The sequence below is a fragment of the Pelodiscus sinensis genome, chromosome 5, assembly GCF_052426305.1.
Source record: "Pelodiscus sinensis isolate ZL-2025 chromosome 5, ASM5242630v1, whole genome shotgun sequence".
In the NCBI taxonomy this organism is placed as follows: domain Eukaryota; kingdom Metazoa; phylum Chordata; order Testudines; family Trionychidae; genus Pelodiscus; species Pelodiscus sinensis.
This window is the reverse complement of record NC_143056.1, coordinates 97803434-97825599: the sequence shown is the minus strand read 5'-3', so window position 1 is coordinate 97825599 and position 22166 is coordinate 97803434. Positions and strand designations below refer to the sequence as shown.

Genomic DNA, 22166 nt, shown 5'->3' with positions numbered 1-22166 from the left:
GTATGCAAACCGAACTTGCTAATGAAGCCCGGGATTTGAATTTCCCGGGCTTCATTAGCATAAAGCCGGCGCCGCCATTTTTAAAAGCCGGCTAGTGCGAACCCCGTGCCGCGCGGCTACACGCGGCACGGGCTAGATAGTTCGAACTAGCTAGCTATTCCGAACTATCTGAGGCGTACAGATAGTTCGGAAAAGCTAGCTAGTTCGAACTATCTAGCCCGTGCCGCGTGTAGCCGCGCGGCACGGGGTTCGCACTAGCCGGCTTTTAAAAATGGCGGCGCCGGCTTTATGCTAATGAAGCCCGGGAAATTCAAATCCCGGGCTTCATTAGCAAGTTCGGTTTGCATACATTACCCCGCTAGTTCGAACTAGCGGGGTAGTGTAGACATACCCTCAGAGTGGTTACACACTGGAATAAATTGCCCAGGGAGGTTGTGGAATCTCTATCTCTGGAGATATTTAAGAATAGGTTAGATAAATGTCTATCAGGGATGGTCTAGACCGTATTTGGTCCTGCCATGACGGCAGGGGGCTGGACTCGATGACCTCTCGAGGTCCCTTCCAGTCCTAATATTCCAGGATTCTATGATTTCTTGTCAGCCCCTTTGTTGGTAGGCAGGGCTGAAGCTACGGTCTACCAGATTTCTTCCGACGCTTCCATAATGGACTCAATGGGAAATGCAATTTTGGCCCGTTGGAAGGGTTGGAGGTTTTTGAGGAGACGGTGTTGTTTCTCCTATACTTCAGTCAGCTGGACTTCCTGACTAGCAGCCACTCTTTTAAACAAGTCCTGAAACTGCTTCAGGTCGTCCGTAGGTGAAATATCACCTGGAATCGCTGCCTCGTCTGAGGACATGGAAGACTAGTCAGTAGGTGAGATATCAAGCTGTTGTTCCTCAGATCAGATATCTGTCCCTCCTCTAACTCGGGTTGTTGAGGAGGAGAGGTACTTGGACAAAGTGGTGTGATGGGTTGCCTGTGAGCTGCAGTGGAAAAACCTGTAGACCATAAAACTGAGGCATAGCATTAACAGGATGGTGACCAGTGTCTGGAATAGGCTGGTATTCTGTCCTCCACTGGGATGGATGGTCATAAGAGTACCTATGCTTGTAATGCTCATAGTATGACCTTGCAGGGGGAGGGATGTCTAGAAGAAAAATACACTCCTGCAATTCTCGTGAAAGGCTGTGTGCTGATAGTGTCGGAGACTTATGAGGAGCCCCTTGATGGAGGAGGAGATAAAGACATCTGCATGGTCATGGCACCATGGGAGGATACATGATTCGGTGCCAGAGGTTGCGGGGAAGACAGATCTATGGTGTCTCTTGTGAGTACATGTGTCTTGTCTGCCTGTGGAATGCACTGGTGCTGGTGAGAGCGGCACCAATGATACCGGACAGGAAACCCTGGCCAGTTCCTTACTGGTTGTTGCGCAGTCCTTGGACAGTGCTGGTGGCTGCGTCTCCAGTTCCTGTGGTCTCATTTGTGCCTGTGCCTGTGCCTGTGCCAGTGGCAAAGGCTATGCTGAAGTGCTGGTGGTCGGCATGGATGATGTTCCGTGCCATGTCTTTGTTTTCGTGGCTCTCTTGGAATGGGAGGTCACGGTACCGGATATCCCTAGTTTATCCCAGTGCTGACGCGGCTTGAAGAAATAGGTTGAAGAGACCGCACAAGCAAAGTCCGTTTCTTAGCAGAGGTGACGATGCCTGGGGAAGTCTAGTCAGGGGTGGACAGCCATTGGTGGGGAAAGAACAAGTTAGGAACTATTTAGAAAAGCTAGACCTACACAAATCCATGGGTCCAGATTCAATGCATCCGAGGAAACTGAAGGAGTTGGCAAAGGTCACTGCGGAGCCTTTGGCCATTATCTTTGAAAACTCATGGAGACTGGGAGAGATCCCGGATGACTGGAAAAAGGCAAATGTAGTGCTCATCTTTTAAACAAAGGGAAGAAGGACAATCCAGGGAACTACAGACCAGTCAGCCTTACCTCAGTCCCGGGAAAAATCATGGAGTCCATTTTGAAGCACTTGGAAGAGGGGAAAGTGATCAGGAATAGTCAATATGGATTCACAAAAAGCAAGTCATGCCTGACCAAGCTAATTTTTTGATGAGGTAACTGGTTCTATGGCTACGGGAAAGTCAGATGATGGGATATACCTTGACTTTAGCAAAGCTTTTGATGTGGTCTCCCACAATACTCTTGTCAACAAGTTAAGGGAGTATGGACTGGATAAATGGACTGTAAGATGGACAGAAAGCTGGCTAGACTGTCGGGCCCAACGGGTAGTGATCAATGGCTCGATGTCAGGTTGGCAGTCTGTTTCTAGCAGAGTGCCCCAAGGATCGGTTCTAGGACCAGTTTTGTTCAACATTTTTATTAATGACCTGGATGAGGGGATGGACTGCACCCTCAGCAAGTTTGCAGATGACACTAAGTGAGGGGGAGAGGTAGATACACTGAAGGGCAAGGATAGGGTCCAAAGTGACAGACAGATTAGAGGATTGAGCCAAAAGAAATCTGATGAAGTTCAACAAGGACAAGTACAGAGTCCTGCACTTGGGATGGAAGAATCCCAAGCCTTGTTACAGTCTGGGGATCGAATGGCTAAGTAGCAGTTCTGCAGAAAAGGACCTGGGGATTACAGTGGATGAGAAGCTGGATATGAGTCGACAGTGTGCTATATTAGAGTGCATTAGGAGGAGCATTGCCAGCAGATCTAGAGAAGTGATTATTCCCCTTTATTCAGCTCTGGTGAGGCCACACCTGGAGTATTGTGTCCAGTTCTGGGCCCTCCAATATAGAAAGGATGTGGATGCAATGGAGAGGGTCCAGTGGAGGGCAACCAAAATGATTAGGGGTCTGGAGTGCATGACCTATGAGGAGAGACTGAGGGATTTGGGTTTGTTTAGTCTGCAGAAGAGAAGAATGAGGGGGAATTTGATAGCAGCCTTCAATTTCCTGAAGGGAGGTTCCAAAGAGGATGGAGAGAGGCTGTTCTCAGTAGTGACGGATGGCAGAAGAAGGAACAATGGTTTCAAGTTACAGTGGGAGAGGTCTAGGTTGGACATTAGGAAAAACCATTTCACTAGGAGGGTGGTGAAGAACTGGAATGGGTTATCGAAGGAGGTGGTGGAACCTCCATACCTCCATCTTTCGAAAAATGAAGTTTACAGGATCTTTTGAAAAAGGCTTTTCTTTTTGAAAGAACCACATCTAGACTGCGGTTTCACTTTCAAAATAGCATTTTTTGAAAAATGCTGTGATGCAATTATGCAAACGAAGCATGGGAAAGTCAAATCCTGGCTTCATTTGCAATTTTGATATGTCTAATTTACATTCCTCTTTTGAAAAAGGGTTATAGTTTAGACGTATGTCCAGTGTTTTCTCACCATTAGTTTAGAGCAGTGGGGGCATTTTTGAGGTATGTGTGCCTTCCCCAGGCACCTAATGCGCGATTGACCACCTGGAACAGGGTATATTACCCGAGACACAGTGCGGTTTCCGCAAAGAGCGTGGCACGGTGGATATGATCTTCGCAGCCCGACAGCTCCAAGAGAAGTGTCAAGAGCAGAATCGTGAACTGTACACCATCTTCGTGGATCTCACTAAGGCTTTTGACACTGTCAGTCGCGAAGGTCTGTGGCGCATCATGTCGAAGTTTGGGTGCCCTGACAGATTCATCTTGATGGTACGTCAGTTCCACGACGGCATGACGGCTCGTGTTCTGGATGATGGAGAAGCTTCAGAGGCCTTTCCCGTCACAAACGGCATCAAGCAAGGGTGTGTGCTGGCACCGACCCTGTTCAGCATAATGTTTTCAGCCATGCTGTCAGACACCTTTCAGAACAGTTCCTTGGGAATCAGACTGAGATACAGGACCGATGGGAAACTGTTTAACCTGCGAAGACTCCAGGCTGTCACCAAGATAAAGGAGACTGTGCTACGAGATCTCCTTTTTGTTGATGACTGCGCCCTGAATGCTGGATCAGAGCAGGAAATGCAAACCAGCATGGACAAATTCGCAGCAGCATGCGACAACTTCGGCCTTCTCATCAACACAAAGAAAACCGAAGTAATGCACCAGGCCAGCTCTGAAAGCTCAATATCAAGTGCCCACCATCACAGTGAAGGGACAAAAGCTGCAAGCAGTGGACCAATTTACATATCTTGGCAGCACCCTCTCCCGCTCAGTGACAATTGACATTGAGGTCAACTGCAGAGTCGCCAAGGCAAGCTCTGCATTCGGCAGACTGCTGACCAAAGTGTGGGACCGCCGTGGAATAAGCCTTGCTACAAAGCTTAAAGTCTATCGAGCAGTAGTGTTAACTACCCTGATGTATGCCAGTGAGACTTGGACTGTATACAGGAGGCACGCTAGGCAACTGAACCACTTCCACACGATTTGCCTCCGCAGACTTCTGAGGATCCGGTGGCAGGATAAGGTGCCAGACACAGAAGTCCTTTCTAGAGCAGGTCTGCTTGTGTTGCTCTGTACATAAAGATGTCAGTTTACACCCTGCTGATGAAAGCTCAGACACGCTGGGCAGGCCATGTTGCAAGGATGCCAGATCATCGCATCCCTAAACAGCTCTTCTATGGTGAGCTGTTTCAAGGGAAGCGATCGCACGGGGGACAAAAGAAGCGATACAAAGATACGCTTAAAGCCTCTCTCAAGTCCCTGGATATTGACACCACCTCCTGGGAGACCCTGGCACAAGACCGATCAACATGGCACACGCTGATCTACCAAGGCTGTCAAACATCTGAAGCCAGAAGGACAACCATAGCACAAGAGAAGCGAACACTCCGTAAAGCCAGAGTTGCAAAAGCTGCAACAGTGGTGCCCACACATGTCTGCCCAACATGTGGCAGAACATTCCGTGCCCGTATCGGCCTTCTCAGCCATTTGCGGACACACTGTGGACAGTCCACAACCCGTTAGATGTCAAGGTCTTCTTCGAATACGATGGACGAACAACAACAATGCGTGAGGAATGCCCGTCTAAGATGGGCAAGGGTTTGCGACAGTTGTTGAATTTTTTGCAGCCAGGTGACACTGGTATAGTAGCGGAGAGGGTCTTCCTTTGTCTTCTCTCAGGAGGGAAGGGAAGGACTGGTGCAGTAGTCAGAGAGGATGGAAAGATGGGGCAGGTCTCAGGAGGGCTGAGGGGAGTGAGAAGGTCAGGAGCCAGGACAGCAGAGAAGGGTAAGGGAGCAGGCGCCAGGGGAGGAGATGGGGAGAGGGGAGGATGGGAATCATGGCAGCAGAGGGGAAAAGGGAGAGGTTTGTTATAGCGGCACACAGCCGAACAAGCACACGTAACTTCAATATTGGTAAACAAGACAAAATTCACTCCGGTCATGGACAGAAAATCTTAAGAGGGAACACTAAGAATGTCTAGTGGAAGAATTTCTAGCTCAGGGAACATGGCAAATCAGACATAAATTTGAAGTGTGACAAGGCAGGAAAAGGCAGATGAAATTGTGTTGCTCTGTACATAAAGATGTCAAATCACAATATCTGATATTATATTCCTTCTCTGAGACATAACCCAAATACAGCATCAGATTTTAGCAGCTCAGTGACATAAATTAACAAATAAGAAGACGTTCTAACAACAAAAGAAATTAAAGAACATGTTTTAAAAGAGTTAAGTTCATATAGCGTGGCAATGACTAAAAAGTGATGTATATACAAATATATAAAACAGAGAAGGCAAGAGAGGAATTACTATGGAGTTGTACCAGTGGATTTTACTAGTGTTCAAGAACAGCATTAAGAAAAAGTAGAGCAAGTATTAGGAAAAGCTTTATGACAGCGAGAGCCATGACAACAAGAGCTATTAGCTTATAGGATAATTCTGAAAAGGAATATAAGTGAAGATGACATGACTTTGAACATTTAGAACATAGTGACAGAGGCTAGAAAATGTACAGCACAAAAGAATCTGACAGATGGGGACATGATAATAGGGATGTTAAAATGCATTTAAGATAAACGTGTAACTGCTGAAAACTTCAGTGGTTACACATTTACATGGAGGAGGAAACTCCCACAAAGCTGTGTTCCCCACACCACGATGCTACCTCTGTATCAGAGGCAGTAGTGGGGGGAGGGGCAGGCAGCTCCCCATGAGCTGATGCTTATGGGGACCTGGCTCAAAAACCTACACACTGGCTCAAAAGTTCCACATGGCTCCCACCTGACCCCCTGTGCTGCTGCGTCTAATACAGAGGCAGCAGCAGGAGAAGAGGAGCCTGCGTGTAACCGTGAAGGTTAATCAATGAGTTCAGGCTCACCAGTTACTCATTCACATGATTACGCTATCATATCACCACTTGATAAGATTGTATCCTATAAACAGTTTAAACTATATTTGATACAATTTTGTACCAGTTCATTCTTAATTTCTTTTATACAGGATAGACCTCCCTGGTTCGGCACCCTCGGGACCTGACCAGTCTCAGATGAGGGATTTTGGTGGTCCAGAGGAGATCACATTTGTCCCCCCCCCCAATACTGCCTCCCCCCAAGCCTTGGATCAGCTGCTAGCCGGCTCCCTCCCTGTCTTGCAGATCCCTTCCCCCTTTGCCTTTCATGCCAGGCAGCCCAGCTCCCAGCCCACTGGGCTCCCCACGCTACCAGGCAACCCTGCTGGGGCATGCTCTGCAGCCAAGCTGTGGGGAGCCAGGCTCCTACTGCTGGTAGTTTGCTGCCCATAGCCCTCTTCCCTGACAGCCCGCTGGGCTCTTAGCCATCAGCCCTCCGAGACTCTCTTGCCCTGGAGCATCCATTGCCTCTACTGAAAAAGTACTAAAGCAAATGGATCTTGACCTATTCTATTATTCACCAATTACCACATTACAAGCTTTAGGATTTTTTTTTTAATGAATCCATAAGGAACTGACATTTATGGGCTATTTTTAGAGAGGGGGTTATTTTAATGTTGATGCATTTTGGGTTTTTGCATTTTATTATATGCATTAAATATATTTAGGGAAGGATGGGGAAGACAGGAAGGAATAAGCTAAAGGGGAAAAAACAAAGGAAGGGGAAAGGAATGTGAGAGGGAAAGTGGAGAAGAAGAAAGGAAGGATGGAAAGAAGCATTAAAGACAAGTCAATCTAGTCTGAAGAAAAGTGACTGTAAGGGAGCGGTTGGAAGGGGATGGAGCATGTAGCCAGTTGGCACATGAGAAGAACAATGAGAGCAGAACTGTAGAAAACACTGCTGGATGATATCATCTGTGTCCAAATATGCCTGCATCTGAACATATTTCTGCAGTAGTGTCCCTGACTGGGTTTATAATGTATTTTTTTTCTTTATTGTGTCCATATGGATAAGGGGGAAAATGTAGAATCCTAATATCTCTATAATAGGAGGTAGGGATGTTAGATATTGTGTAACTGAATAGTCGTGTAACCACATACATCCCTAGAATAGTTGTGTAACTGATAATATTGTAAGTGATTAATTGACTAGTTGTCTGATAACCAAAAGCATATTGCATAGTCAACACACTAGTTGACTAGTCACTTCCCCCCCTTGCTGCCTCTATCAGAAAGAGGCAGCGGGAGGGAGGAGAGAGAGAGAAAAGGGGGTGCTGTGAAGAGCCAGCTTAAAAGCCAGTTCCCTCTAGCTCCAGCTTGGTGGGAGGGGGCAGGGGTGCAGCAGTGGCATTCCAAAATGCTGCACAGCACTTCTGCCTTTGAAATGTAGCAATAGCCGGGTGGCAAATGTAGCAATAGCCGGGTGGCTCTTGCTGCATTTCAAAGTGGATGCACCCTTACTGACTAATCGAATAGTCAATGGAAATTCCATCAACTATTCAATTAGCTGATTTATCTAATTTTAAAATCCCTAGACTATTTAATATCCTAGGGGGTGGGGCCAGCAGCTAGAGGCAGCAGTGCAAGGGTGCGTGGGGCAGGTGGATCTGGTGCTTGTAGGGAGCCTGCTTAAATCCAGCTCCTCACAGGCACTGGCTCCCACTCCCTCCCCCCACTAACTCTGATATAGAGGCAGCAAAGGTGGGGAGTGCATGTAGCCGATATGCCTAGGCTTACTGGTTAATCATTTACTCGACTATATGCTAACATCCCAAGTGAGAGGTAGGGAAGGGTTGTCTCTCCTGCAAAGTTCTGTGTCTGAAGATCACTGTGGGGAAGGGTTACCTCCTAACTGGTTCACATCTTTCTCTTTCCTCAATATGTGATGAAATTTTTATGGACACAAGTTCAACAGCTACTGCTGCTGGCCTGAATCTATGACCTCCAAGATGGCTCCATCCACTGATTTATATTTGAACAATGGCTTACTTTTTAAAAGTCTTTCTTCCCCCTGTGCAAATGTTATACAGATCAGAGGAATAAACAAATTGTATTTTATAATGTGGCAATCACACTGACATTAAGAAAAAAGGTCTAAGAAATAAAATAAAACATTTCATGTTTTGCCACAGTTACATATTAAACTTTAATTTCATGCCTAACTTTATTCATTTTCAGTAACAAATTTTATTAAACAAATTAAAATGTAAAATAGCAATTTCATATTCCCACTGTAATCAAGTCTAACACGGGTTTGGCTCAGTCTTTTATTTTACAATTTCTTATAAAATGGAAGAGAAGATTGATTATGGATTACTTTAAACACAAACTCCTAACACTTTCTACATTTACTTATGGTGGAGAGTTGTCTTTTAGATAAGTGTACTGACTGAACAGAATGCTCTGAAATGTTTAAAATATCCCATTAAAATCATAATGTATATTGTTCTATAGGATTTTCTAAAGGGGTGTAATTTTTCAGTGTTACATCTTAATGCTGACTTCCTGAAGGATCTTTCACTACAATAGGCATGAATATGTTTTGAAAGGATGATGGATAAATTGCTGGGTGGTAATATAACATATCTTAGGCAGCTGATGGGGCTTTTTATCCTCTCCTTGTCTTTTAGTTATACACAGCTTTAAGATAATTATGCTCTGTAGGAGTGTCTTTTCCCCTTTCTAGTACCAGCAATATTTGTCTTGGTTATAGGTTCAAGAAACACCCAATCATATATCATGAAATTAATGCAATTTCATGGGCAATTACAGCATATAACATTGCACTGTATGTTCAAACCATCTATGTCCTTGTTTCGGTCACTCATTGGTTGGGTTAGTTCCTATTAACAAGTTTTTAAGATGCAATAGTTTATTATTACTTAAACTATAGTATTCTGAACTCATTGTCTGAATTTTATCTAAAGAAAACTAACACAATTTATGTAACTCATGATTTAAGAAAGCTAAAATCTTGGTCTTTCCAGTGACTGTACTCTTTGTGCAATTCTATAATCCCTACACTATCTGAAGCTCCATTAACCAAAATTCTTAAGTTATATGAATACTGGAATACAATTAAAAGAAACTAAATATCAAGATCCTAAATTGAGACCCCCATCAAAATGCATTCAAGGGAATATTTCTAATGTTGTTTATTTCTAGGAATCACAAATAGAACTAGACTTCAAATGAAAATCCCTTGGTAAAGAAGATAAATGTTGACTTTGAAGAATCCATGTTTTCCATAACCCTCCCTCGCATGTCTAATAAATCAAGGGTAGTACAGAACAACATGAGCTGACATATAACATTGAAATATAAAATTAAAAATTGTTAATGGTAAGAGAGCTCTGATAGCTATTTTTTTAATTACGGTAATGATGGACAGAAAATGAGTACAAATGATGTAACATTTAAGCAAAAACTCTGGCAACTTTCACCCCCAGCGATAAAGGTCATATTTACTATCCTCCAACCTTTGACTTTTTGGTGAATTCCAGGCCTGTGAAGCTCAGAGGTTCCACAGGAAAGGGCCTCTATCCAAAACTACCTGAAAGACTGTTGAAGATTCAAGAACAGTGTGCACAGGACATTTCAGGATCAATCCCTAAATAGAGTCACTGACACATAAACATATAAATAATTCACTTCAAGAAAGATACACATAGCAGAAGCACAGGTGCAGCATTTATGAAAGTTTGTGCACCTTTTCTGATGTCTATAAAGAACTTTTTAGCAAGAGAACAACTCAAGTTTTTAAGCAGTGGCAAAAATTGTATAAAATCTGCTGCCCCAAACTCCTATGGTTCTTTTCCCCCAGTTTGATTGCTTCAACTGAGAAAAAACTTGGCAAAATAGTAATTTTAGGTATTATTATAATAGAACCATCATTTTTAGAAAAATGAAATTTAAAAACAGTCAGTGTCCCTTTACCTTTTTTGTCTATCTATCACATTAAAAATGACTAACCATTATAAAATATTTATACTAGAAAGAGAGCTCTAAGCTTCTTGTTTGAATACATCAGTCAAAATCTACATATTTCAAGATGTCTCCATAGTATTTAAATTTCAGGTTTCCTAGATATAAACACAGGAAGCATCAGCTATGTAATTGTGAGAGATTCACTTAACTGTTTTTCAAACTATGTACGCTGAAATTAGCTTAAGTACCCTTTTGAACAGATAGATGAAAATGTAAGCAATATAATTCCTGGATTAACAAATCAGTGTGTACAATGTAGTTACATATATATCAGTGTTCCCTCTAAACTGTGTGGCAGCACAGCTTCACAGGTGATTAATCATTCCAGCCAGTCAGGCTCAGGAGCTGACTGATTGGGCGGGGCTGATTAATCATTTGTAAACAGATTTGTAAAAAAATTGGATTAACTATAATCTAATGTATCATTTTTTTTTTACCTTTAAAATGTCAGCAGGATCCTCTTTAGCAGAAGCAACAAACAAATTATGTCCACAGACTATTCCCTCTGCGAGAAAATACTTGAACAATAAGCTGGAGTAAATATTGTATTTATCTTCCCCTGTGGAAACAGAAGGGTTTTCGGTTGGTCACAAAATGTGAATATGTATGTTCCATCATTCCCACCTCTGTTTCTTTCAACACTATACAAATGCCCTTTTGTACTCCTCATCAGGTCAGCCTCCCACAAACTATCATTTCTGTAAGTATGCTGATACAATGAGGAACTCAGAAGCACAAGTTAAGCAAGATGAATCCAAAGTTTTAAAATGCATGACTCCATAAGAGATTGTATTTTTGATTTCTCAGGCTAGAAAAAGGCACAGCCATGGCATTTTAAGATCATTCCTGACACACATTAGGTCCGTATCTCAGCAGCAATTTCCACATGAAGACACGAATGATGCCTTCTTCACAACCCAGTTTTCCACCAATAATCAACAAATTGACACTGCAATAGCTCAAAGAACTTCTCACCTGCTCCCTCAACTAATGCTTCTTCTTTGGGTCAACGAGAAATCAAAAGATCAAAATACGACTTTTTCTTATACATGGTAGAACTGTATGTTACTCATCAGGTTGTCAAACTTTCTATAAAATGTATATGACATTTCACAAGCATAAATGACACATACCAATTACTGCAATAAGAAATAGCATCCCTTTCTATACACATTTATATTTTTCACATCGGTATTTGCCTCCGTAGTGCCAAAAAAGCTCATTTTTTTGTTTACCAGTACTCACATCCTAAGTGTGTGTGTGTTTATACATTCAAGAACAGCAAATAGACATTACAGTTTTATATAAAAACATAATCCTCTAGGAATTAAATCTTTAAAAGTATTTTTATTGGCCATGGAGTTTCAGGTCAACAATTTTTTTTCCAAAGTCACTAAGTAAATATATTAAAATTAAACACAGTATCAGAAGCATGCAAATGTATATGTATTTTTCTCCTGAGGAGCTAGCCAACAGAAGAGAGAGGGTACGTCTACACTACAACGTTAATTCGAACTAACTTAGTTTGAATTAGTTAATTCGAACTAAGCTAATTCGAACTAACGGATCTAGACTAAAAAACTAGTTCGGATTAACGTTTTGCTAATTCGAACTAGCATGTCCATATTAAGTGGACCCTGAACCAGACTTAAGGATGGCCGGAAGCAGTGCCAGCAGGGCATCAGAGGAGGACTTAGAGCGTGGAGATGCTGTCTCAGGCTAGCCGAGGGCTGCGCTTAAAGGGTCCCGACCCCCACCCTGGACAGACAGTTCTCAGGGGTGCCCCGCTTGCAAAGCAGTCCTGGCTTGGAGTGCCCTGAGTACCCACACTGGGCACATCACAGCACTCGGCCATCAGACCGGCTGCACTTGCTGCAGGCTGCCATCTGGGGAGAGAGGGCAATCGGGGGGCTGCAGGAGAGGTTCCACCCCAAAAGCCCGCAGAGCCAGCCCAGTCCTCCCCATCAGGGACGCGTACCCCATTCCTCCCTCACCTCCTTCCACTTACCCTTCCCTAGCCCCTCTTCTTGATGTACAAAATAAAGGACAATTGTGTTCAAAAATTGAATCTGTCTTTATTGAACAAAACTGGGGGAGACTGGGAAAAGGAGGTGGGAGAGGGGAAGAGAGAGGCTGGGAGAGGGGAGGGCAACTAAAATGATCAGGGGTTGGGAACATATGAAGAGAGGCTAAAGAGACTGGGACTTTTCAGCTTAGAAAAGAGGAGACGGAGGGGGGACAGGATAGAGGTCTCTAAAAGCAGGAGTTGGGTGGAGAGGGTGCATACAGAAAAGTTCTTCATGAGTTCCCATAATGAAGGACTAGAGGACACCAAAGGAAAGGAATGGGTAGCAGGCTTCAAACTAGTAACAGAAAGTTGTTCTTCACAAAGGAAAGAGTCAACCTGTGGAACTCCTTGCTGCAGGAGGCTGTGAAGGCTACAACTAGAACAGAGTTTAAAGGGAAGTGAGATCAAGTCATGGAGGTTGGGTCCATGGAGTAGTCTTAGCCAGGGGGTAGGAGTGGTGTCCCTGCCCAAAGTTTGTGGAAGGCTGGAGAGGGATGGCACGAGACAAATGGCTTGGTCACTGTCTTCGGTCCATCCCCTCCAGGGTCCCTAGGGTTGGCCGCTGTCGGCAGACAGGCTACTGGGCTAGATGGACCTTTGGTCTGACCCAGGACGGCCATTGTAAGCTCAGGGCTCAGGGTTGGGGGTCTCAGTGGACCACCTTGATTTTCATGCACACCTGCTCCTGGGTGGCCAGGCTGGCAGCTCTCCTGCCCTAGCCGGCCACTTTCCTGTGCCTAGTGCGGAGATCGTGGACAAGGTCCACGATGTCCGCACTAGCCCAGGTGGGTGTCCTGGGAAGAGGGGGAGGGCTGGGGGGATCGGGTGGCTGGCTCGATCTGTGCCAGGTGCAGGGTCTGCTAGCTGGGTGCTGGCAGGCCTGCACCTGGCACGAGCACCGTAGCCAGCCCGTGCCTCTTTAAGGGATCCGGGGCCGGGAGGGGGGCATACGAGTTTCCCTGGGGTTGGCCACCAGGGAAAGCTGGGGAGGGCTAGCCTCCCACTAGTTCAAATTAAGGGTCTACACAGCCCTTAATTCGAACTAGTAAGTTCGAACTAGGCTTAATCCTCGTGGAATGAGGATTACCTAGTTCGAACTAAGTGCTCCGTTAGTTCGAATTAAATTCGAACTAATGGAGCGCTAGTGTAGCGCCTATGAAAGTTAGTTCGAACTAACGTCTGTTAGTTCGAACTAACTTTGTAGTGTAGACATACCCAGAGTTACTCATCCTGTGCATTAACGTCTGTTCTTTGAGATGTGTGTCCCCGTGGGTGCTCCACTCGAGGTGCTGGGTCCGTCCCGGCGCCGCAAAACGGAGAAACTTCCACAGCAGTAGCCCTGCCGGCCCGCGCATGCGCTCCTGTTGCCTTGCGCCGTTACAGCTGAGCGCGGGCCGGCTCGTCAGTTTCCTCCCAACCGGAAGTATCTGAAAGAGATAAACAGAAGCTCCGAAGCAGGGAGGAGAGTGGGTCGTGGAGCACCCACGGGGACACACATCTCGAAGAACAGACGTTACTGCACAGGGTGAGTAACTCTCTCTTCTTCATCGAGTAGTGTCCCCGAGGGTGCTCCACTCGAGGTGAGTACAGAGCAGTGGTCAAGCACTATCGGCGTGCTTCGGACTTATGATCTCTGTGCTGTGGCCAAGACTGCTTGCGCCACCTCTGAATCATTCCTCAATATTTTCGCAAGAGCATAATGCTTGGCAAAGGTGAGCGAGGATGACCAGGTTGCTGCACGGCATATGTCCTGTAAGGGTACCCCTCTAAGGTACGCAGTAGATGCGGCCATGCCTCTGGTGGAATGAGCGCGAGGTCGTCCTGGTAAGGGTTTGTGTTGTAGGGCATAACAACGTGAGATACAGGAGGTGATCAAATTGGAAATACGTTGTGTGGAGAGCTGTTGACCCTTGGAGCGCTCCGCCGTAGCTATAAAAAGGTGCCGAGACTTTCTGAAGGAGCGTGTTCTATGCAGGTAGAAGGCCAGTGCTCGTCTAACATCGAGGGTATGTAAACGTGAGTCTTCTGGCGAGGAATGAGGTTTCGGATAGAATGTTGGCAGAATTATGGGCTCGTTTACATGGAAGGGAGAATTTATCTTCGGAAGGAAGGGAGGATGAACGCGAAGCAGAACCGCTTGTTCAGAAAATAAAGTGTATGGTGGATCGGCTGAAAGGGCTGCCAACTCACTAACCCAACGTGCTGACGTGATTGCCAGAAGGAATGACACTTTCATTGTGAGCATGCGCAGGTCGCAAGTTGCTAATGGTTCAAAGGGGGGACGAGTTAGTGCGTCCAGTACCAAAGATAAGTCCCACGGCTCTGGAGGGATTGTGAAGGCCGGATATAGGTTATCAAGTCCCTTTAGGAACCTTTTAACTAACGGGTGAGCAAATAGCGACTGTCCGTCGATGTGCGGGCGGAAGGCCGAGATTGCTGCCAAGTGCACTTTCAACGAAGCATTTGCTAAGCCCTCCGTCTTCAGATGGAAGATGTAGTCCAAAGTATGCTGCACCGGTAAAGAAAGAGGGTCAAAGTCCCTTTCCAGACACCACGCTTGGAACCGGTGCCATTTGTAGGTGTAGGCCTTGCGAGTGCTATGGCGTCTGCTATTCATAAATACATGTTTCACTTCCTGAGAGCAAATCATTTCCGGTGGCTGAAACCAGTTAGGAGCCATGCCGTAAGATGCATATGATCGATAACATATGCATATGGCGCAATGGATAACGCGTCTGACTACGGATCAGAAGATTGTAGGTTCGACTCCTGCCTGGCTCGAGAGTTCTTTTCATGATAGCGGTTTTCAAATATCTAAAAGGGTGTCACAAGGAGGAAGGCGAAAATTTGTTCCTCTTGGTTTCTGAGGACAGGACAAGGAGTAATGGGCTTAAAGTGCAGCAGGGGAGGTTTAGATTGGACATTAGGAAAAAATTCCTAACTGTCAGGGTGGTCAAATATTGGAATAAATTGCCAAGGGAGGTGGTGGAATCTCCCTCTCTGGAGATATTTAAGAACAGGTTAGACAGACATCTGTCAGGGATGGTGTAGGTGGAGCTTGGTCCTGCCTTGAGGGCGGGGGGCTGGACTCGATGACCTCTCGAGGTCCCTTCCAGTCCTATTATTCTATGATTCTATGATTCTATGATGCTCGGATGCAGCATCGAACCGTGCCGCTGAGACAGTAAGTTGGGCATCAGTGGAAGTCGTTGTGGCTGAGCGACCGACATTCTGGACAATTGTGTCAGCCAAGTCTGCCGAGGCCAATCGGGTGCTATGAAAAATCACTGTTGCACCCTCCGTCGCTATCTTCTCCAGTGCCCTCGGAATGAGAGGAAGAGGCGGAAACGCATAGAGAAGTTGGTGAGATCCCCAATTGAGCAGAAGAGCGTCCCCCAGGGAATTCTTGCCGGTACCTGCCCGTGAGCAGTAATGATGACACTTCTTGTTGTGACGAGTGGCAAAGAGGTCTATACTCGGGAACCCCCAGAGACGGAAGAGACCGTGAGCCACCTCGTTGTATACCTCCCACTCGTGCTGAGGAAGGAAGTGTCTGCTCAGGATATCGGAGATGATATTGTCTTTGCCCGGGAGGTACGATGCGGTAAGGATTATATTGTGGTGGATCACCCAGTTCCACAGTCGTATCGCCTCCGCGCACAGGGATCATGAACGGGCCCCGCCTTGTCTGTTGATATAGTACACCGTGCATATATTGTCAGTGAGGATGTGGACTGCACGACCTCCGATCCTCTGAAGGAAGTGCCTGCATGCATTGGATACAGCTCAGAGCTCGAGGAGATTTATGTGTAGAAGTGACTCCTGTGCCGACCAGAGTCCCTGAACTCGATGTTGCTGCAGATGTGCGCCCAACCTATCAGAGAAGCATCCGTTGTGATCTGCACTGTGGGTCTTCGTGCGTGGAAAGGGACCCCTGATAACAAATTTTGCGGGTTGTCCCACCATATTAGTGAAGTCCTGACATGTCCGGGAATGGACACTGTCTTGCTCACAGTGTGTACCCCTGGTGTGTAGACTTTGAACAGCCAATGCTGGAGACTGCGTAGATGAAGTCTCGCATGCGCCACCACATATGTGGTGGCAGTCATGTGTCCGAGCAGTTTCAGGTAAGTCAGTATGCTGGATCTGGGAGCAATTGAAACCGTATGTACCAAGTCCCAAATCATCTGGAATCTTGTTGCAGGCAAGTATACTCTCGCACTCAGTGCATCGAGTCTCGCGCCGATAAACTCCAAGTCCTGACTTGGTGCCAAGGACGATTTGCCGAAATTGATTATGAGGCCCAGAGCCTCGAATATGGCTGTGGTGCTGGTCACTGCCCACGTAGCCTCTTCGCGAGTCGGGGCCTTTAATAGGCAATCGTCGAGATACGGGAAAATAGCGATATTGAGGTGTCGGAGGTAGGCAGCTACCACTGCCAGGGTTTTGGAAAACACCCGGGCTACGTCTACACTGGCCCCTTTTCCGGAAGGGGCATGTTAATTTCAGCGATCACAATAGGGAAATCCGCGGGGGATTTAAATATCCCCCGCGGCATTTAAAATGAAAATGTCCGCCGCTTTTTTCCGGCTTTTAGAAAAGCCGGAAAAGAGCGTCTACACTGGCCCCGATCCTCCGGAAAAAGCGCCCTTTTCCGGAGGATCTTATTCCTACTTCAAAGTGTAGGCCAGTGTAGACGTAGCCCCGTGGTGCTGCTGACAGACCGAAAGGTAACACTCGGTATTGGTAGTGTTCCGCGCCCACTACGAAACGAAGGAATCGCCTGTGGGCCGGGTGAATGGCTATGTGGAAATAGGCGTCCTGTAAGTCGAGGGACGCAAACCAATCCCCTTTGTGGAGAGCCGGGATGATAGAAGCTAAAGTGACCATTTTGAATTTTTGTTTTCTCAGGTAGCGGTTGAGTCGACGCAGGTCCAGGATAGGCCTCCAACCCCCTGACTTCTTCTGGGTGAGGAAGTATGTGGAATAGAAACCTCTCCCCCGAAATTTAATGGGTACCCTCTCCACGGCTCCTATAGTAAGTAGTCGGGACACCTCTTGCTGTAGCAGAGTCTCGTGAGAGGGGTCCCTGAAAAGGGACGGGGAGGGCGGGAAGTGGGGGGAAATGGAGTTGAAAGGGATGGCATATCCTGAAACAACTATGTCGTTGACCCATCGATCGGTGGAAATCAGAGACCAGCAACGTTGATAAGGCCTCAGCCGATGATGGAATAAGGCTACCTGATTGTGTGATGCTCCCGACAAAGGAGTTGCACGCAGTCCCTCGACTGACCCATCAAACTTGTTGCCGGCCCTGCTGCTGACCGGAAGTCTTGCCAGGTTGTTGTCTTCGCTTTTGCTGGCGTTGTCTTGGTCTCTGTTGTTCATATGGCTTGGGGCGGAATGTTGCGTAAGAGAAGGATCTCTGTTTGTTGTAGGGCGTATACCTCTTACGTTTATACAGAGGCGTATACATGCCAAGCGTTCTAAGAGTTGAACGGGAGTCCTTGCCCGAGTGGAACACCTGATCAGTGGACTGGGCGAAGAGAGACTGACGATCGAAAGGTAAGTCTTCCACTTTGCTTAATAACTCTCTCGGGGCAGCTGCTTGGTGCAGCCAAGACCCGTGACGCATAACTACCACAGTAGCCGTGGCTCTAGCTGCTGCATCAGCCGTGTCTAGGGCGATCTGAAGCGCTGTTCTGGCTGTTGTGTAGCCCTCTTGTATTACCGCCCTCAAGATCTTGCGTTTTGAGTCTGGTAGGTGCTCTAGAAGAGGGACTAATTTGGAGTAGTTATCGAAGTCGTGATTGGCAAGAGGGGCCGCGTAATTGCACATCCGGAGAACTGAAGTGGCAGAAGAATACACTTTTCTACCTAAAATGTCCAGGCGTTTAGCCTCTTTATCACTTGCCGTATTTTTATTTTGGGCCGTCTTTGATCTTTGCTGGGCGGCGTCCATAACAAGGGAATTGGGCTGGGGATGCGTAAACAAAAAGTCCATCCCTTTTTGTTTATAAAGTATTTATTGTCCGCCCTCTTGTTAGTCGGTAAAGAAGTGGCGGGGGTCTGCCATATATCATTTGCAATTTCCAGGATAGCCTCATCGAAGGGCAGAGCCAGTTTTGATTTTTGTGAGGACTGCAAGTTCTTCAGCAAGGGATGTTGCTTTTGCTGTACGTCCGTAATCTGGATACCCTGAGATTGTGCCACTCTGGCAAAGAGCTCCTGAAACTGTTTGTGATCTTCCGTGGGGGATAGTTCACCAGGAAAGACAGCATCATCCGGAGATGACTGGTTGGCCGGAGAGTCAGGGGTCTGTGGTTCTCTATTTGAAGTGTAGTTGTTTTCATACGTGTCCTGACTAGTAACTGGCATCGTGCCCTCCACAGGCACTGATGGAATCGCCGGCGAAGGCGCACGAGGTAGAGACGCAGGGCGTGTGGTTTGCGGAGATCGTGATCGTGGATATCGCGTGTTATGAGGACACCGACGGTCATCATAATGACAGTCACATCTCTGACCGTGAGTCGGGGATCGTCTAGGAGTGTAGGCTCTAGACTCCTCGCATCGACGTGAATATCTCAAATGTCCCGAAGACCTCGGTGATATAGATCTGACAGAAAAACGAGATGGTGAACGAGAATAATAGGAATAGCGTCGTTGATCGTGGTAGCGATAGTGATGGTATGACGGTGATCGCTGCGGTGATCTATGATATCGGTCTCTAGTGGAGACATAAGAAGCACGATGGTTTTCAGAGCAGATTGAAGCTGGTGACCAAGGTCCTGGAGAGAACCGTGCTCTTTCAGGCGTGAGTGAAGGGGTCCGCACGCGCCTTGACTTGAAGGGCACCTCATTTGGCACCGAACAATCTGCAGGAGAAGACGGTGCCATTTGAAGTGGTGTAGTCCCGGTTGCATGGCTGCCCTGGGGTTGAATCAGCGGTGCCGCGGGAGTTAACAGCTGTGCCGGTGCCGGAGGAGGCTGCGGTGCAGAGTGCTGCATGGTGCCGCTGGCCGCCTGCGGTGCCTGAGTCGGCGCCGTTGCTTGCGGCACCACAGGGAGCAAGGTCTCATCAGCTGGCATCGTGGGCACGGGTGCCGGCGGAATTGTCATTGACTGCGCATGCGCAGTATCAGCCGGTGCCGGGGCCGCCATTGCTGCTTGTGGCCCGACTGTTGGAGCCTTTGCCGGTGCCAAGTCTGCCCGCGGTCCCTTACAGGGAGCCCGCATTGGGTCTTTTGACCCGACCAAAGTCGGAGCTGAGGCACTGAGGCTCTTGCCCGGCTTCTCTGTTGGGTGCCTCGGCAAAGAGCCAGAGGTACCCGGTCTGTCCCGTACGTTCCTGGGCTGTGGCCCGGCACTGTGGAGGTCCTTCTCAGGTGAACGGGACAAGTGAACTCCCGAGGTAGTGGGAGAAGACGTGGTCGCATCGGACTGGAGGGCTTTATTGAATAAAATCACCCTCAACCTCATTTCTCTATCGCGCTGAGCGCGGGCTGTCAGTTTCATGCAGTGAGGGCACTTCATAGGGATGTGCCCGTCCCCGAGGCATTTAACGCAGCGCAAATGCCCATCTGAGTCTGGCATGGCCTCCTGGCACTGGGAACATTTCTTGAAACCAGGCATTTTGTCTTTTATTTCCTTTTCTCTCTCTCTCTCTTTTTTTTTTTTAAAGGCTACTACAAAAAAATAAACTAGGACGGAAACAAGGAACTTGAGACTAATTAACTAACTAACTAAGTAAAAACTACTAAGAACTATTAATACTATCCTAACTATAAACTGCCAAGTGGCAAACAAATTTCTAAATGAAACTCCCTTTTCTCCTCAGGCCGGAGAGGGAGAGCATCCTAGGTCCGTCTGCGGCCAGTTGAAGGAAACTGACGAGCCGGCCCGCGCTCAGCTGTAACGGCACGAGGCAACAGGAGTGCATGAGTGGGCCGGCAGGGCTACTGCTGTGGAAGTTTCTCCATTTTGCGGCGCCGGGACGGACCCAGCACCTCGAGTGGAGAAACCTCGGGGACACTACTTGACGAAGAAGCACCATATAGGGTAGTTTTGAAAGAAGTTTTCCAGGAGGAGGAGTGACTATTTAACCTTGATGTAAGTGTTGTTTGTTTATTGTATACTTGCCATATGTCTGACTGAAATTTATAGGTGTGGTCCATCTGGGGAGCTTTGTGCTGAGCCTAGCAGTTTGCCAGACAATGGTAAAGGCTTTTTTAAGGGACTAAGGATCAAAAAGTCTTGTTAGGAGCTCTTACAAAGTGGGCAGGAATACTCCAGGAGAACAGGAGTTTAAAAAAGACAATGAGGCGATCAGCTATCGAACAGGTGAGTTTTGCAAGGGCGTTGAGATAAGGAACAAGAGAGAGAAATATATTTAACATTCTTTAAATGAACGCTAATAAGCACTTCCCTACCAAAAAACACAAGCAAACAATCAAAATAAAAAAACAGCAAGAATGAAAATAATGCAGCAGAAGTCCAGCAGAGGAGTGGTAGATAGCCAGTTTATTGCACTGAATGCAACATGTATGATTACCTGTCACAGTATCCTCATGCACTAAAACTGACCCTCTGGGAGATGGGAGTCTGGCTATTAGGAAGGAGCCAGCAATAGCAATGGAGGTTTGATTTTACTGATAGCAGGGTTTGTGCTGACTGTAAGAGCAGCATGATAAGGAATAATTTAAAAACTAGAAATTAAATTCTTCTGAGGAAAAAGAATGGAGCATCAAGTCTGGCAAAAAACTCAAGTATAATTAGGCATGCAAAAACCCATGTGAAGAGCAACTTGCAAAAGACACAAAAACTAACAGTAAAAAACCATTTTTTAAAATACACCCAAAGCAGGAAACCTGTCAAACAGTAAGGCCACTGGACGAATGAGATGCTAAATGACCAGTCAAAGAAGACAAGGTCACTGCAGAGAAGTTAAATGAATTCTTTGCATCAGGCCTTATCTATACATACAATCTTAGCACTACTCTACACGAAGACCTTAGTCCAAAATAACCCTCCCAAGTTCGAATTAGTAAGCAGTGCCTCCACACTATCAAGCCTGTTATTTCAGAATAATGGGCTGTGGAATTCGAATGCTGTAACTCCTGCTTTTCATCAGGAATAATGCAAATTCCAAATTAGTAATTTCAACATAACGTTAGTGTGGACGCTAAGGTTCCGCTAATTTGAACTAATTGGCTTCCGGAGGCCTCCCGCAGCTGTCAGCTCTGACCAGTCTGGCCACACTCTACTGCTCTCCTCCTCCAGTGGAGCTGTAAAAGTCCTGGGAACAGGGGAAGGGCCTGTCCCATGTGGCCAGCTTCAAGTCCTGTGCAAGCAAGCACCATTGTGAGATGTGAACACCTCCTACACTCCCTTGGATTCTCCAATAGCTGCCAGCACTTCTGCTGCCCAGGGATGCAGAAGAGGTCCAGCCTGGACTTGTATGGCGATCCTGGACTTCATCAAGGTGTGGGGGAGGAGTCTAACCTCCAGGATCTCCACACCAAGAAGAGGAACACCGACATCTATGGAAGGATTGCTGCCAGCCTAGCAGAGAATGGGCACAGCAGGAGCCTGAGCAGTGCAGATTCAAAATAAAAGTGCCGAGCCAGACCTATCACAAGGCGAGGGAGCAGAGTGGACGCTCTGGAGTGGCACCTCACACCTGCCACTATTATGACCAGCTGGATGCCATCCTTGGAGGGTGGCCGGTCACCTCCCCCGCTGTGATCATAGAGTCTAGCCAAGACATGCCTGGCATCA

The 22166-nt window shown here is 46.8% G+C and overlaps 1 protein-coding gene across 3 annotated transcripts in view; it reads right to left on the bottom strand.

Annotated features, from left to right (window-relative positions):
* The window catches only part of ELP4 (elongator acetyltransferase complex subunit 4), a 344496-nt gene that overhangs the window by 294710 nt on the left and 27620 nt on the right, over window positions 1–22166 (bottom strand). For all 3 annotated transcript variants that reach the window (XM_014576421.4, XM_006128898.5, XM_089778599.1), the window contains exon 3: window positions 10759–10880. In XM_014576421.4, coding sequence (XP_014431907.3) covers window positions 10759–10880 — 122 coding nt within the window. The remainder of the gene's footprint in view (window positions 1–10758; window positions 10881–22166) is intronic.